We start from the raw sequence: 18147 nt of genomic DNA, 5'->3' as shown, positions 1-18147 counted from the left end.
ACAAGCATGTCAATGCACCATACACCCCCCTCCCCTCCCAATACTTTGAAAATCTCCGGGCTAGATGTCCCTATCAGGTGGCAATCCTAACTCTCACAAACTTCAATATACAGTGTAAAGCGGGCCCTGTCGTAGTGTTTGTGTGTTTTCGCTTGGAGAACTCCTGGGAGGGAGAAACGGATACGAAACTGTGTGAGTGTCAAAATGAACCAGAATGAGCTGTCATTGACTGTCAATTTGAACCAAGGGGAAAAAAGCATTTTTTTGTTATGAGTATGTTTATAACTGAAAGGTAGAAAATATTCATCGCCAACGGATTTTGTATTTACTGTCGTTTTACCAAACATTTTGGTTTATTTTAACGTAAAATAATAAATTTCATAAGATTTCAGCAATAACCATGTTAGCGTACTTCGATTATTAAACATGAGCTTTTCTGGATTTAAGGCTTTGGTTACAATTTCGAGCACACTTCATCACGGTCGAATGTTGATTCTCGTTTCACAAAATAGTGAGATGCAGGATTGTAAAATTTTTACAACTACACGAAACCCCGAAAAGTCTGCCTCACAGGTTATGCTCTCGCACACATTTTTAGAAAATCTACGTGCGCAAATATACTCAAAATTCCGAAGAAACTTTTATACAACGGCAAATTGAAAGAGCACAGACTCGAAAAATTTGTGTTTTACAGACAAATTTGCAAATTCTGTATTCCTGATATTACTTAAAACTCCGTTTGAGTCATGCATGCGTTACAGCAAGAAGATAGTTACAGGCTATCAAAAAACGAATGCAGTTTGCCAGATTGTTACGCTCATTAGATCCTTCCTTGCGCCGCGATGACATCTGATTGAAAAGCACCATGAAGGCAAAGCCCAGCACTAGCGAGAGCATTATTATGGATAAATGCTCATCAGCGCTGTGTTTATTGCCCGGGGTAAGTGAGGTGCCCACGTATTTAACTTCAAGATTCCTTCATCGTACAATGAACGAATTCCTTCTGGTATTATGACTGTAAGGGCCCTTCCCACCAACAACCCAGCACCAAACATAGACACGTTTTTGATTTTTCCTCGGTATACTTCCAGGTATATAGGAATAAGAATAAGAATAGAAGAATAAGCATTACCGTCTCATCCATGATTCAAGAATACGATCTGACCACTCAAATAGCTTGATCAATATGTTACAAAATCAATATCAATCAATGTAAAGCAGGCATTACACGAAGCAAATATTTGCCTTTTTTTGGTACGAATTTTATTTGCACAAAATAAAACCCGTACTAAAAATAGCAAATATTTGCTTCGTCTAATACCTGCTTAACAAACACAAAACTTATTCGAACTAGCGCGACGTATCCGATGTTTCCATGCACTTACATAATCATCACTTTTCGTTCTCTCACTACTGCAGCACAACTTCGTTTATTGTGATCATTCCTTTCAGTACTTTCAAAACCAAATCCATTGACAAATGAGCGAAACAAACAGGGGACTGTTTAATGTCTAGCTTTTGTTTACAGCAAACTGATATTAAATGAACGGTTACCCAAAAGTGAGTAAAACAAAAAAAAATATGAAAACTGAGTGAAAGTTACTCAGTTTCGTTGATCAATGCTACTCATTTTTTGACATTTTGAATCAAAATACAAAAGTGAGTACTTTTTACTTAATTTAGAGTAAAATTGAACGAGCGTGTGTGCAAAATGTCTAAAAGTGAGTTATCGGGTACTGGATAATTGAATTAGAGCAAGCGCACCGGTGAGTTGCCATTTGAGTTGCTATTTTCACAACGCTGGCCGTTGCTATTTTGGATAGCAACCGATTTTCGCACCGGTCGTTGCTAATGGGGATCACCAATTCCACTATTTCTTTTTCACACCGGCAGTTGCCAATTTCTGAAGACCGTCACTAGCCAGCGTTGGCAAAATGTTTGTTTGTGATGTATTTCGCATATTTTTTGCGGATCTAATAATAACCAACTTATCCATCAGTCAGTCGTTTCCGGAATGATCTACGTTCTTTCTACTTTATAAAATGTTCCCTCCATTTCACGTCACTTTTTTTTAACTTCGTTTCCGTTCTCTCAAGTTATCGATAACATAATTCTTTTGCAGATTTTTTTACTTGTGCGTACATAAATTTTTTCATCCTTATATGTTCATTTAAAGTAATTCCGTTAAACTGGGCAACGTTGAAACGTTGGCCTAAATGACTATTCTACTGAAAGCTAGCGAACTGTCATTAGTTGTATTCTGTATTTCATGCTGTCTCGGTTCCCACAATTTGCTATTATTATTTGAAAATTCGCCTCCAAAAAGAACTTAAATATAGTGACGAAGAAAGTGATTTCGCAAAACAAATTTCTTTATACGCGATTAAGAAAATGGTTTTTGGAAAGATTCGGGGCGACTCTCAGCCTAGTAAATAGCCAAATATTGACCGCCATACGGAGGAAGGTGCCATCCAGCGTTTTAACAACGGTCTATACCGATGACCATTTCCAACGCCGCTTTCGAACGCATCTTAGGTTGTTTTTGAAGATTGAAACAGCGGTAAAGGAGAAAAATGGTTTTTTATACAATGACCGAACGAAACGGGAAAAAAGTTGGTAATACTCCCGAGCAGATTTGCCTAAACCTTCCAGGTTTATTAAATAATATTGGCCAACCTTGTGAGGATTTGAGCTTTCCTCATCGTGTAGGTTGCAGACCAAAATAGCCAACCAAAATAGTCATCTCAATAAAAAAACCTATACAAAATGTTTACCTGCCCGAAAAAACACCCTGTGCAAAATTTCAGCTCAATCGGAAATAAAATTGAGTAGTGGTTCACGCTGACACTTGCGTCCTACGACGTGTTTAACAAGCGAGGCTGAGGCCGACCAATTGAGTCCGCATTCGAAACACTCATCATCTTCGTAATATTATTACGAACATTCACTATCGAGCACAAAAAAAAACAACAGCTTGACATTTCATCAAATAGCAACGATTCGGCTCGTTGCTATCGCGTTGCCAAATTTATTAACTCGCTACTACCCGAGGTGGGGATTGCTATTTCTCAAACCAACATAGCAACGCCCGGTGCGGTTGCCGCGTTATGGTGGGAGTTGCCAAACTAGCTTTAGAAACTTCAATTTAGCCACTGGTGGGCTTGCTCTTAGGGATGGGAAATATCGACTGAAGAAATGGCTATCGATAATTATCGATAAATTCCCTAATACCATCGATAACTATCGATAATTATCGATAGTTTGACAGCTAGAACCAGATGAAGAAAAACAACAAAATGTTGCTCCCGTTGTGGACAGGAACAATATTTAAAAGTTCATTCGCACACATTATTCGAACTTAGGCGAAATCTTGTCGTTGTCCGTATAAGGTAGAATGAGCGAAAATGAGTATCCCCACATACATAAGACATACGTAACACTCAGGAAGAAATCTTCCAAAAAAGTTGGTACAAAATGAACTACTCGAGCGGTACCACACTCTGAATAAAATCACTGTTTGAGTTCTTTTTGAAGGCAGTGTACCTGCGCAGCCCTGCATTTGTCTCGTTCCTAGTCGAAAAATGCTGCATTGATTTTGTAAATAACTTTTTGACAGTTCCTTATGGGGTCTTCTTTGGGGCTCGATAAAGCCGAGAAAAAGAAAATTCATTTTCTTCATTATTTGTCGAGCAGTTGGACATGAGGAGGTACGGAGTACTATGGGGCAACATGTACCAGAAAAAAACGCCAGTGTTACGTATGTCTTATGTATGTGGTATCCCTCAATTTTCTAACAATTTTAAAGAGGATTTCATGTGAAAGCAAACAATCATCGAATTCTCTTCAAACAAAGGCTAGGCCAAAATATTTTTTCAGTTCTGGCATCATTGTGGAGTATAAATGCCAATGCGAGGAAAATATCAATAACTATCGATAACGCGGAAAGCTTAACGATTCTATCGATAGCCTGTAGCTATCGATAATTATCGACAGGTTTCCCATCCCTAGTTTAGACTACGCCGGATATCACCTGATATCGCCAGATGATATCGGATATTACCTCGAGCGTTCATACTATAGTAAGCTGATATGATTTGACATTTGCTTTGGTAATTGAAAAGAGAGGAAAACAAAAACAGGTCAAAGCTAAAACAAATCAACAAGAGCAATGGGATTAGGATAGAGATGTCAGTTAGTTGGCTCGCACCAACGCGAGTTCTCATATGCAATTTGTCAACATATGCGGGATGAAAATAGCAAAAGTATTTCCTTCCTTTTTTCTCGCATGCAACGCGAATTGCGAAATTTGTAGGGCTTCGTCAAATGTCTCTTGGCCGTGTCGCCAACTGCTGGAAATGTGGCTATTATTGGTTTTCGGACATGATATCCGCTAAAGCATGTAGCCGAGGTGATATCCGTTGACAGCTCGATTGTATTGGATATCAGGTAATATGGATGGTGATATGGCCTCGATAGCACGAACCGCCTGATATCAGGTGATGTGCGGTGTAGTGTGAACGGGGTATTACAAACAACATACACGCTCATTTTTTGTTACTCTAAAGTGAGTTTGATATCACTCATTTTTGAAAAAAGTGGAGGTACCCTAAATAGAGTACTTTTACGGTTACTCACTTCTGAGTAAGGCCGTCATACGTCAAAAATTGAGTAGAATCTACTCTGTTTATGCAAATCAGAAATTAACGAAAATGAGTACAAGTTACCCAGTTTGCCAAAATTTGGAAATTTGATGATATCTGGTTTTTGTAAATCTGACTCAATAAATAAAATAAATTCAGAAAAATCAAAAACATAGATTTATTTTTTATCGAAACATTATAAATGTTCAATATCATTTCCGTGTCCAACATCAGTATTGCAGAGGATTGAAAACATATAAATTATCTCTTCAAAATGAACAACCGCATGTTGTATGTTCTGCGATGCCGTCTAATGCCAAGCTTTTATTTGTGAGAATAAACGAAAACATTTGTATTGATGTACAGCGCACAATACATGCAATCGATACAATTTAAATCCTTCGCAGTGTTTGGTGACGGATGATGAAGGATTTTCTGGCGTGCGTACTGTACAAAAATGTGAGCCATAGTTCACGCACAGAGAACAGACATTCATGTTCATATAAAGAAATTTAAAAATCGTGTGTAAAAATTTGAATCCAAATACATTAATACACTAACGACATCTGTCTTGTGGTGCCCCAGTTGCACTGCATTAATATTGCTGTATCGATATTTTATCGATATCTGTGATTGGTTTTTAAGTGACGCGAGCGCCACATAACGGGAGCATTACCACTTACTGTTAAATGACGGTTGCAAGTTTTTGCACATCTTTTGAAAATAAGATGAACGTCTGTTTTCTGTGGTTCACGGGCAACTGTGAACCGGTTGGTTGCCGCATTCAATGAAGACGCGGAAACGATTTAAAACATTTATAATGCTTCGATGAAAAATAAATCAATGTTTCTTCTAAATTAATTTTATTTATTGAGTCAGATTTACAAAAACCAGAAATCATCAAATTTCCAAATTTAGGCAAACTGGGTAAATTGTACTAATTTTTTTTGATTTCTGGTTTGCATAAACAGAGCAGATTCTACTCAGTTTTTGACGTATGACGCCATTACTCAGAAGCAGGGCTCTACATTTTCGAAACAAAACAATGAAATTGACTAACTCGCGCTGTCATTTCGATTCGAACAATTTCATTTTCACTAGATTCCTTTCGGCTACTGTCAACGAATCACTTCTTTCTCTCTTTCCTTCTTTCTTCTTTCGGATCATTTCAAATGAAACTAATGACTATTTCAATCGACGGAGAGAGTGACGGAGAGAAAGACTCTTTCCTTTCCTTCACTATCTCAATTGAAATTAGCACCGCATCGCGTCGTTTGATGATAGTTTTCTAATACCGCAAGCCGTAGTTAGAACGGCAATGGCCTCCAATAAATACATCACGCAAGTTCCGATCAATATTTTCTCCCTCATTCCTATATATGCGTGAAGTACTGTATGGAGGCCTCCTGTTTCCGTCAGCGCTCATTGTCATTTTCAATTGACAATCGTCATGTGAGAGTGATGGTGATAATCTCCGCTTTCAATTAAAAAGCATCTGTATCAATTCCAAGCCCTTCAGTTGTCGAAATCAAAGCAAGTGCTTTCGACTGGGTTTCATGTGACTCACGAAGTGCTCGAAAATGATACAAAAGCTTTTCAATTGAAAGCGACGGGTCAAAGTGACACTATAACCTGATAATTGAAAATGACTTTGTCAGGCTTTGCTCAGAAGTGAGTAACCGTAAAAGTACTCTAATTAGGGTACCTCCACTTTTTTCAGAAATGGGTGATATCTTACTCACTTTAGAGTAACATAAAATGAGCGTGTCAGAATACCCAACTGAGTAGATCAAATACACATCAAATTTTATTTGCTGGAAACCAGCAAAATTTTGCTGATTTTTGGTGTGCTGTATTTCCAGCAATCTGTCCAGCAAAATGAAATTTGCTGATCAATCAGCAATACTCAATTGCCTAAGAATGACAGATCGCTTGCTGTATGTTCAGTAAAACAAAATACTGCTTGCTGGTTAGCCAGTTTATGTTTTTGCTGGAGTTCAGCAAGATTTAATATCGCTTGCTGATTTGTCAGCAATAAAGTTTTTGCTGAACGTTCAGCATAGCGGAGTACATTTTGCTGATTTTACAGTTATTGTTATTTTTTGCTGAACGTCCAGCAAAACCAAAATTGATTCACTAGTTAACCAGTAGGGGCCTGAACACCATGTTTTGTTTAGGCATCAGCTTTCGCCCACCCGCAGAATCATAGCCAAATTACAGTCGATATTTTTTATATTCCTTGTTTTATTTTAACATTATCCAAATTAACTGTAATTTAACTATGAATGTGCGTGGGCGTAATAAAATGCCTAGACAGAATATGGTAGCCACGCACTATTGAGTTTTCTTTATGTACTTCCAATAATAACAGAAAATAAAATGAAAATAAAAATTACAGAACATTGTGAACGAACATTAAAAATAAATGAAACAATAGTTTGAACTAAAAAAAATTATTACGGAAGAAGTTTTAACTTTTTATTTCAATTGTAGAAGGAAGCTGTTAGTGGTTATTTCGTGGCTTTATACCTCTCAGCATACTGCTCGACATCTTCTTCTGGCTGAAAAAAGAGAATATTATTTGACTGTAAATTCAGTACATATTTTTTCATTGAAGAAATAACATACATCAATCCACTCTACAATTCTCTCCAGAAGGTTATTAACTTTCTGTGAACCGTCATTTGTCCGCTTAGCGCCGCGTGGTGGATTTTTTTCCTTTACGATTAGTAACATGCGGATAAAATCTAAAAAAAAAAACAAATTAATTTGGAATAATGCGTTTTTTTTTAAATAAACATAACGGTGACTTACGATCCGGTATTGTTGAGTGTAGGTGGGCAAATCTATTGGTAATTTTGATCTGCAATGAATCTAGTTCACCTTCGATGTTGGGATTAGCGGATGGAAACATGTCATTAAAATCCAAGTTAATCTATATGAAGACACATGACTAATAAAAATAGAAAAAATAAATCTCACTTCAAAATTACCAAGGCTCCTCTGAACGCCGTAGAAAGTGGGAACATTTCCAACATTAGCTCGGGTTCGGTAACTTTTCTGCGATGCTCTTGGCGAATTTTGAAGGTCTTTATCCAGTTTGCTCGTATCATCTCTAGTGATTCGTCGGATGGCACGATGAATTTAAGGTTTTCAACCTAAAAATAACAAATATTAAGATGCGAAAGAAAGGAATTTTAACGAAAAATTCCCCTATGTAAAGGATGGTAACGCTCAAGGATACCCTCTATCCCCCCTATGAGCGTTACTTAATTTATGATTGCCGCCAAAGTTGTGTCGAACACATTTTTTTCACGTGTTAACTAAGAACAGTCCTCGAATTAACCTAAGCTTGCATCAGTGTCTACAACTTGAATAACTCTCGGATGGATGGACCCTTGAGCACCTACTTGGGAAAAAATCGACTAGTCTTTTCAATACTCTTCTCTTGAATGTATCCTACGTGATATAGTTTGCGCTTAGTTTTGTCAGGTTTACAATGTTTCTGCATGATTTGAATGGTCTTTTCAATTTCGATGGGTAGCGACGCGAAGGCATTGGTAAATTTAACTGCTGATTGAAATTTTCATGTAAATATCTATGTAGAAGCGGCTTTCAAACCCTTCTGCAAATTAAGTTCAGGACGATATGAAACTGACTTTATCGCAAACACGGTCCTATATAACAATACTATAACATGCAAGTACAATCACCACACCGAAGATTTTCCCAACATATAACAATATCGAATAAATGTTTTATATCAGAAATTTTACTAGGGGCCGTCCAGGTTTTTGCTTCGCTTTCAAAAGCGAACTCTCGAAAGAGAACAAGAGCGTTGGAATGTTCAAATGTGGTTGTCATCACAGAGAAAATCGAGCTTTTGTATAAACACACACATCGGGGCCCTATTACAGAAGATGAGGCGAGCAACTCGCCGCGTGTTGTCACTGACGAGACGAGCCAAATGTTGTATTGTAGAACGCAAATGAAACTTGGCTGATGAAGCTGGGTCAAGAACGAGTCGAACAGTTTTGCAGACGAGCTACTCGTCCAGCCGACTCGCCATCTGTAATACCATATTGGTCAGACTAGAAACTCGCCACTTGTCGTCTCCTGTAATAGCCCCCATCAACTGTTTTAAAACTATGTCGATTGGTATATGACTCGCCCGGTCAGTTTTTCGAGAAACGTTATAAGCGAGCAACATAAAGTATGAAAAAGAACTTACGATTTCTATCAAGTTTTCCTCAGTAGTTTCCAAACTGGTTCCTGTGGCATTGCTGGTTGATGCATCGAAGTTGATGTTTACATTAGGAATAACTTTGTTCTGACGGATCTGCTTTTCGTGCTTCTTCACCATATATTCAATACGGTAGTGTAGTTTGCCACTATGTTTTCCGTATCCTCTTCCGTGCGGGTAAAACCACACAGCCTAAAAAAAACATGTTATACTCGATATTGAAATGAACATCTTAATCCGATAGAACCTGGGGTACCTCCGCAAACTCCGATTTCAGCATATCATATTTGTTTACCAATGAAACGGCAATAATATTTTTATAATGTGTGCTCGGATGACTGAAAAAAAGGGAAAAAATTAAAAACGTAAAAGTACGGTCAAAAGTATATATATGTACACCAGAAAACTGTTCGGATTGGACACTTCAGCGACTAAAGTGATCTCCATCAACGATCCTATTTCTCTATGCCTCAAATCTGCACATTTACCTGTGCAATTAAAATTTTACGCCCCTACCTATTCTCAACTTCAGAACTCAAATATTTTGAACAACTCGCTGAGAAATCCGCGAAAAATTACCTGCTTATTACGGTATTGCACCCTCATTGTAAGAAACAAATCATTACTATAACTTAAAAAACGCAAAACACCTGATAAAATAGAAAAAAAGCTTGGAAGTAAACATTATAAACGCTGAAGGCTGCTACTGCTCAAGGAAAATAAATCAATGACAGTGTGCGCGGTGATCTCAGATATAATTTCGAAGATCCAAATCAATGATGTTAATGTTGGCACCGTAATTTATAACTGATTACTTGCCTCTTTGTTTCACATCAAGGAAGAAAACATTGATAAATTGAAATCAGAAAAAAAAAAAACATTTCAAGCCATATTTACTTTTTTGTAGAGTACACCGAAGTCATCACATCACGCGAGTAACACTACAAAACACAACAATATAAAACGCTAATCGTTGAAATCGAGTACACGTAAAACTGAAATAAAATACTTTTCAAATCAATAAAAGGCAAACTATTTTTAATTCCGTTATATCCATAACTGAATATATTGACGAACAACCGAACTTTTATACTATTTACATTTTGACACGAACAAAGATGCCAGATTGCTTTAATAAATATCTGTATCTGCGCGAAACGCTCGAAACCTATAAAACCAATCCCAGTTCGGAAAAAATGCGCTTTCTCTAACAAAAGTCTGCACACCTTTTGAGAAAAACTACGCAATTATAAGTAGGCTCTAACAAGAATCTGCAGAAATTGTCAAATACTGATCATATCTGCAAATCTAATATGCAAATTCTAAAAATCTGCATTTTGCATATAAATCTGCACATTTGGTATCCCTGGACACGAGGGAAAGGGTGAAAACATTCCCATTAAAAATTTAGACAGCAACATTATGATTTAAATCTAGTTTATTTGATTTCATAGTTTAATAAGGCACTAAGAACAATCGGAATATTTTATCATTCCAATTAAAAATAATAAACATTTTCTCAAACGTTCGAATAATTAAATCTTGGGTATCTAAAATTCAACGGAAAACCAAAATGATTTGTACAGATTTTTGAACAGAGATTCTACCGAACGGTACAGTTGGTCTAATTGTTTAGCCAAATGAACAGAAATACATGTGGGAACCCTATGCTTCTGACATTAGCAGAGGTAAATAGGTTAGCAATGGGCGATCTTTGAAAAAAAATCGATTCTCCTGCATCGATTAATCAAAATAAATAAAATCGATTCATAAGAAAATCGAGGCTGGAAAATCGATTCAACAAAAAATCGATTTTTGTTCGGTATAAGCTTTTTACGACCTTTTTTGGTTATATTTATGGAGATTTTGTTTTGTTTGCGTTTTCTGGTGTATCAATCATGCTCAACGAGTTTTCGTTCACAACATCTACTAACGATACGGCTTTTTTAGTTTATTGCCATCTTCTTTTACCGCGTGTACTCTTTTGGCGGTTTTTTTTCTTCTAAGAATTTTCGTTGTCGCTCATCCCATAGACCATTTCACGAGACGTTTGTGAACTTGATTCATGAACGAAATTTTGACAGAAAGTTTGGAACCGCTGACATAATGCACGTGAAAGCATCATCAACGTCAGCAGGATCCGTGACACCTGTGGGTTCGTGAAATGGTCTTTTGTTTCGGATGCACTAAGAGCAATCCAAACCTGTATAATTGGGTTGTTTAGCTATTCACGGATTTCCGATTTTTATATATCATCCAAAAGAGTGTAACTTTCTAAGTAAAACGTGATTTTTCAAAACTTTATATCATTTTCCTTCGGTTTTTAAGAAAAAAACAAAAGCTCTAAATCGCTACAATGACAGTTGGTAGTTGGGCGATCTGTCATTGTAGCGGTTTCGAGCAAATTTCAAGCAGTTTCAAATCGTGATTTAAAAAGCGAAGGACAATGATATATATTTTTTTAAATCACGTTTTACTTAGAAAATTCAGATCTTTCAGATGAGAGAAAAAACTGATATAGCTGAACAACCCAATTCATAAAAAAATCGGAACATCCGCAGCACAAACTCAAATAAACAAAAATGGCGAGCGTGACACCATGCAGAACAGAATGCAGCACGGCATATGCACGAACATTTAATTCAACTTTTGCAATATTTGAGTTAACGAGTACCCCGCTACTCATAGTTGAAAAATAAGCGCATATGCCTTTTCTACCGAAATAAAAAAATTGGTGGTTGATAGTAAACACCCACAACGATAGTAAACAACATCCCTACGGAAGCCAATTTACAAAAAGTGCACTTGCAGAGGTAGCAAATATGAAAAAATGTTGGCTAATGTCCAAAATGGTAAATTCAATATCCAATGCAATGCAAAATTTCAGCTCAACCGGAATTTAGGAGTATTTGGTCTAAATTTCACTTTCTCGACTTCTGAATAAAAGCACAGTTTGTAATAGTTTTTTTTTGTGCCAAATGTCTTATGCCTTGTTCACACTATAGCAGATATCACGTGATATCGCGTATCTTGAAACATACATACATCTAGTTTTCACGGAAAATTTGGAGTATGGGATCTAAAATCAAGATGAGCAATATTACATCATGTGAACGGGTTATTAGAAATACATAAGACGTCGAGGTCGGGTGTTATCCAAAAAATCGAAATTTTGCTAACTGTGAACATTGAACACTACTTCTAAATAAAACTGTCAAAGTCCATTGCCACCCCAATCTACACCAATCAGTTAGTAATGATTGTATACAATATATGTCAAACTTTCAAGGCGGTCTTGTGGTCGGTAATTTTTATTCAGTTCGAGGTGCAAACTTATCACGAGCCGTTCATATGAACCGGTTCTTAGGAAAGAGCGAAAGAACGAACAGCTCACGAAAAAGAACCACGGTTCTTTTAGCGCAGCAGAACTGTTTGGTTCGCGTGAACCCGAAGTTTACCGAGACAACACGAACTGTCAACGCTCGTGAATCATTGTGAACCATGAGTCAGTTCAGAGCCGCTCTTGCAAAAGAGCCGTTTCACCCACGCCTAATCCTTGATATATTTCACAACGCATGCGTATTAGCCAAATTTCATACGGGTCGCGTTTACAAAGGCAAAAAAATGGTTACTGCGTTAAAAATACTGGAGGGACTTAATTTGGCTGCGGATTGTTCTTTTTCAGCTCGACGACAAGGTTATCCAGCTTCCCTGACCTACAGAAAACGTCAAAATGGGCAGCGTGCCCTATCCGCCATTACCGTTCGTGGAAAGCTGGATATTCTGGAACCTTGTGGGGGTGGTGACATACTCATGAAAAAAGTTGTCATGGACGTAGACAATTTTTTTAACCAGCAAAAACATTTGAAATGCGTTTTCCTCGGTTTCATGTCTATTGAACTTTAGCCCATTCTTCAACTATGGTCATCCCGGTAAAAAATTGACACATTTTTCAGATCAGTGTCCGAGTTCCGAGCACACACTTCTTCCAAGAAGAAAAAAATTTTGTATACTATCAATGAAGAAACTTTCTTCTCTTCAAAAAAAAGGGTTCTCGGAATTAGGCCGCAGATTACGTTAGCAACAATAAATGCATATCACTATGCAATCAGGCGAAAAAAAAAACGATCTTGCCATCCAAAGGATCGATTCAGTAGAAGATCGCGCGCAGAGAAATCGATTCAAAAAATCGATGGATAAGCCCGAAAAGATCGATTTTGCAAAAATCGGATCGATTTTGCCCATTGCTACTTGCGTCAGCTTCACAACGATTTGGCGGTTTTCACTTATGACAGCTCGATGTAAAACTTTTGACATATTCGTTTGTTCACTGGTTTCCAGCAAACATTATTTTGCTGTTTTGTGTTCAGCAAACAGTTTTGCTGTTTTTCCGTGAATCACTGAATCGATTACTGGTTTTCAGTAAATTGATCAATGAAATACTGGTTTACAGTAAAAAATAAATAACTGAACGGAATTCAGTAAATCGTGGTACTGAATAACAGCAATTATTTGAAAAAAATGCTGTTAATCAGTAAACAAGTGGTTTGCTGGTATGTTTCCAGCAAATAAAATTGCTGAACCATGACAAGAAATTTTGGTGTGTAAAGTCCTAGAGTTAAAGTTTGGCCGACTGTCACTGAAAAGTTCAGTTCAGTTTTTCATTCAAAAAAAAAAGTTTTTTCGTCATAGTTTTAGCATTGCTCATGTTTAATTGGAACGATTTTTGGCAGTTCGATTGGAGCTTTTAGTGATAGTCGGCCAAACTTTAACTCGAGGCCTTTATGTAGATCCTAATCAAATTAGAGTTAAAATAAAGCAGCGTGCAGACTTCGCAGCCATCTGAACTAGCAATAGACCTTTTTACGTACAAATGTGTTAGTGCTACTAGTTGAGGAAAATATTTACAAATAGTTCCGGAATACTTCGTGATAAGGGCGAATCTAACAAACTGTAAACAAAATGAGATTATACCGAAAACGCATGAAGTGAACTACTATCTACCTTCAAACTTTGAGAAAATAATGTATCTCCTTTATAACTATTGAAAAGTTCGATGTTTGTTAAGGGCGAAAATTACTTTATATCAAAATGAAATAGAATGAAGAATAAGCCCTTTTTGCTGTTTACGTTAGTGAAAGGTGAAACTTGACTTCATCTTGATGAATGGGCGAAATCAAAGTTGTCAACAAAATAAACATCAAAAGCAAAGGGCGTAATCCAATACAATAACGTAAACAAGGCGTGTAGTAAAGGCCGATACTGTCGAGCAGATGAAAACAAGGCGCATAGTAAAGGGCGATACTGTCGAGCAAATCAAAATAAGGCGCATAGTAAAGGGCGATACTGTCGGGCAGATCAAAATAAGGCGCATAGTAAAAGGCGACACTGTCGAGCAGATCGAAAAAGGCGCATAGTGAAGGGCGATACTTTCGAGCAGATCGGAAAGGTTGCATAGTAAAGGGCGAAACTGTGAATTCTAGATTATACAATGTAAAGCGACTGAAATTCAAGCTTTAGGTTTACCATGTACAAAGCTAGAGCAATTTTGTTTTTATTAGAATATTTGGATGAAAAACACATTGTTCAATAGTTATTTAGGATTTGAATTAGTGATTGAAAATTTTGTTTGCCTTTTTTGAGTTTTGTTGTCGTTGTAAGATTCGCCCTAATCACGAAGTAGTCCGGAGTTGTTTTGCTTGCAATGTTATTTTTTGTAGCTGGACGAATATTCAGTTGAACACTCATGCTATGCTTAAAACTTGTTTCTGAACTAATTTTTTCATTCGTGATCAGAAATCGGAAGAAGCTGCTAAACATAATCGACCAAAAATGATAAAAAAGTGATAAAAGTCGAAGCAACGAGATGCGTTTATTTACTGTTTCGGGAAACAAAAGCAACTTTACACGGGTTTACACGTTTCCTAGTGTGCGTAGGTGAAAAGTCACTTATCTCTATACTCAGAGGGAGGGATATGCGAAGAGAATGTTGTGAGCCAAATGAACATGTCAAAATCTGAACCAAACGAACAAGAAAGATAACACATTGAAAGGTATAGAAATCAGGTACAAAAAAGGTTAAATTTATTCTTACACGTTTTTTATGTTCTTTGGCTAAACAATGAATTGAGAATGCTTCAAAATTGCTTTATCACAGTGATTTTTAACTGGTGGTTCAAAGACCTATTGTATGGTCAACAAAATAATGATCAACTATGGTGAAAGTATATAAAACTAAACATTAACATAAAATTTAACACCTTCATGGTTTTTGTGGTGCACTTTATTATTCCTCAGGGCTTCCACCGTCACCATCAGTTATACGAGTCGAATGAAAAAGTTAGTCAACGTTGCGCTTTGAGAAGAGATCTGGCACCTCTGAGATGCAAAATCTAGTTGCCAAACCAGCGGTTTTTTTCATCGCTTATCTCTATCTCTCTCTGAGTATCTCTAAGGGCATCCTTAACGGTGCGCTTCTATACCCCGTTTGGCAGCGCTCTATCATCACTTCACACCGTACCGGTCGCTGCTAAACGCGCTAGAGAAATAAAAGCCGAGCTTCCGGGAAGCATCGCGCTCTCAAATTTAGCAGCCCGATAACAGCGCTGCTAAAGGTTTATGCTGGATGAAACGTCAAACTGAAACGATAGCAACGACCGGTGTGAAAACGGGTGAGTGAGCAAAATAACCGCGCTGTACACAGCTGCCATAACAACTGTTAAGGATGCCCTAATCTGAACTGAAGCCAAATGAAATGTTTCACGATTTAAGTGAGTGTCAGAGATACCAGATGTGAAGATTTGGCAGCATAACGCACATTTTTAGAGTCCGTATGCAGATTTTTCTTGATTTGCAGATTTACATAAGTTTTTGCAGATTTTTTCCAGAGTATCTTTATGTTTGCGAAGACTTTCTCAAAATGTGTGCAGATATCTGCAGAATTTTGTCTGTGTGAGCGATTTTTTTTTGTATCAAGGATAGATTTTAGAGATCTGACATCTCTGGTTTCATGGTGGGCGAATTCACGCAATTCGCCTTGTACTAAGCGTGCCGCTGCAAACAAATTTTACTGTGACATTCTATTTGGCGCAAAATCGGCTGTCATAAAAATACAAAAAAAATCTGAAGAACGCTATACAATTATTAATTTTAATACATATTTAACCGTTGCAGACTCTTCGAAACGGAATAGTTGAATAAGAAGATGGCACTATATTTCCTGCCGTTTACCATTCGCACATAAACTCAACAGAGATTGCATATCGATTTTTGTGATGGCTTACAAAATGCCTAACATTCTGGACTATCAGCGCGTCGAGAAAATTGGTGAAGGAACGTACGGTGTTGTGTATAAGGCGAAGGATATCAATACCCAAAAATATGTGGCTCTCAAGCGCATTAGATTGGATAGGTGAGAAAATTGCTATATTATAATTGAACGTTTTATGCATATCTAAATGATTTACTAATATAATTCTAGCGAAAGTGAAGGCGTTCCTTCTACGGCAATCCGAGAAATTTCTTTGCTCAAAGACTTACAGCATCCTTCGATTGTTGTTCTGTTCGACGTAGCCGTAAGAGATTCCAGTATTTATATGATTTTCGAATACTTAGATATGGATTTAAAAAAGCTGTTGGATAAGTATAAATCGGCCTTCACTCCGAAGCTCGTCAAAAGTTACATGCACCAAATGTTGGATGCGATAGCATTTTGTCATTTGCATCGAATATTGCACCGAGATCTCAAACCGCAAAACTTACTAATCGACCGAGAAGGACATCTGAAACTAGCCGATTTTGGATTGGCAAGGTCTTTCAATTTCCCAATGCGATCATATACACATGAGGTCGTTACACTGTGGTACCGTGCACCAGAAATCTTGCTGGGAACTAAATTCTACGCTACAGGGGTGGACATTTGGAGTTTGGGCTGTATATTTGCTGAGATGATACTAAAAAGGCCACTTTTTCCAGGCGATAGCGAGATTGATCAGCTTTACAGGATTTTCCGAACCATGGGAACACCGAACGAGCGTAGTTGGCCAGGCGTTTCGCAGCTACCAGATTATAAAAGGACTTTTCCTTGCTGGGAGCAACAACCAATTCCAGACGAGATCGTTCGCTTCGTGGCTCAGGATTTATTTCGTGTGCTAATGGTTTACGATCCTACACAACGTATTTCGGCTAGTAATGCCATGGCACATCAATACTTTGATGATGTCGAACTTGTGGCTCCTGGAATTTAGTACTTCAAATGGTTTGATGATTTTTTTATTAGCCAAATTTTCAATTTGGGTTCCTCAGGCCCCAGTTAGTAAATTACCACATTATACTACAACGGAACATAAACTAATTATTATGCTTGACTTTGACTCAGTATGCTCTGCTTTATTCCGCCACTCAGCGCGATTTTTTTAAATAATGCGACTCACGAGAGACTATTCTAATGTCCGCTTGATTTGAACTATTTCGGGCGATTTATCGTAGTTTATCTACTGACTTCGCAATACAATGTATACAATTGTTTTCGTTTATGAAATACGTAATCCTAAGCGTGATTTGACAGCAGCACAATTTTATTTATCATGCTATTTAACGGACAATGTTTTTCAATGTTTCATACGTGGTTTTAACAATCCCGCAGATTTTAACGTAAGTGAGCATATGTGACTCAACACGGGGATGGCCAGCCTGTCAGATTACTCTTATCTTGTGTCAATTCTGGCAAAGCAACCAAATACTTACAATCAATGGAATGTTTCGCATAGTATGTGTTATTTTAAGTAATATTTAGTACATTTACTTGAAGGCAGGGATCGGGTGCTACTCATTTTTTTGCGTGCAAAGCACACGCCGTTGGGAGACTGCACATAAATTTCTAAAGAGACGAGTAAGAGCAGTTCGGATTGCACTGTACATTCGTTTCCAAAGAGACAAGTAAGTGCAGGTAGCATGTCACAACACACTTTATCCGTCTCTTTCCGGAGATGTCTCTTACTCAGGGATCGGGTGCTACTCATTTTTTTTTTTACGAGTAGAATGCACGATGTTGGGAGACTGCATATCAATTTCCAAAGAGACGAGTAAAAGCAGTTCGGATCCCTTTCGTGTCGTTCAGGAGACCTCACGGAATTTACCCCAGTATAGTGCAGAAAGACGTACCGTGACTGCGGGTAATTCTGCGCAGCACATTTTCCCGCGCACTGAGCTTATAAAACTGTTTGCTACAGTAAATTTTACTAATACATACCTAATCTCTGTACT

General features: G+C 37.5%; 2 protein-coding genes across 13 annotated transcripts; one reads left to right on the top strand and one right to left on the bottom strand.

Moving 5' to 3' along the window:
• The first annotated feature begins 921 nt into the window (after nucleotides 1-921).
• LOC129718525 (cyclin-dependent kinase 2) lies at nucleotides 922-17692 on the top strand. Its single transcript, XM_055669375.1, has 3 exons — nucleotides 922-940; nucleotides 16057-16294; nucleotides 16364-17692. Exons 2-3 carry the CDS (start codon nucleotides 16158-16160, stop codon nucleotides 17127-17129), a joined length of 903 nt encoding a protein of 300 aa, XP_055525350.1. The 5' UTR covers nucleotides 922-940; nucleotides 16057-16157; the 3' UTR covers nucleotides 17130-17692.
• On the bottom strand, nucleotides 7094-10013 carry LOC129718526 (uncharacterized). Of its 12 annotated transcripts, none has more exons than XM_055669376.1 (8): nucleotides 9781-9986; nucleotides 9281-9533; nucleotides 9131-9221; nucleotides 8872-9075; nucleotides 7634-7798; nucleotides 7455-7575; nucleotides 7269-7387; nucleotides 7094-7201 (listed from the first exon to the last, which is right to left on the bottom strand). In XM_055669376.1, exons 2-8 carry the CDS (start codon nucleotides 9328-9330, stop codon nucleotides 7151-7153), a joined length of 801 nt encoding a protein of 266 aa, XP_055525351.1. In that variant the 5' UTR covers nucleotides 9331-9533; nucleotides 9781-9986; the 3' UTR covers nucleotides 7094-7150. The 12 variants fall into 12 exon arrangements, with proteins under 12 accessions (XP_055525351.1, XP_055525352.1, XP_055525353.1 ...); XM_055669377.1 differs by having other exon boundaries at nucleotides 9281-9484; XM_055669378.1 differs by having other exon boundaries at nucleotides 9281-9439.
• Nucleotides 17693-18147: the final 455 nt, after the last annotated feature.

This window comes from Wyeomyia smithii, chromosome 1, assembly GCF_029784165.1.
Source record: "Wyeomyia smithii strain HCP4-BCI-WySm-NY-G18 chromosome 1, ASM2978416v1, whole genome shotgun sequence".
Lineage (NCBI taxonomy): Eukaryota > Metazoa > Arthropoda > Insecta > Diptera > Culicidae > Wyeomyia > Wyeomyia smithii.
The sequence above is the reverse complement of the archived record's forward strand: the minus strand, read 5'-3'. Positions and strand labels throughout refer to the sequence as shown.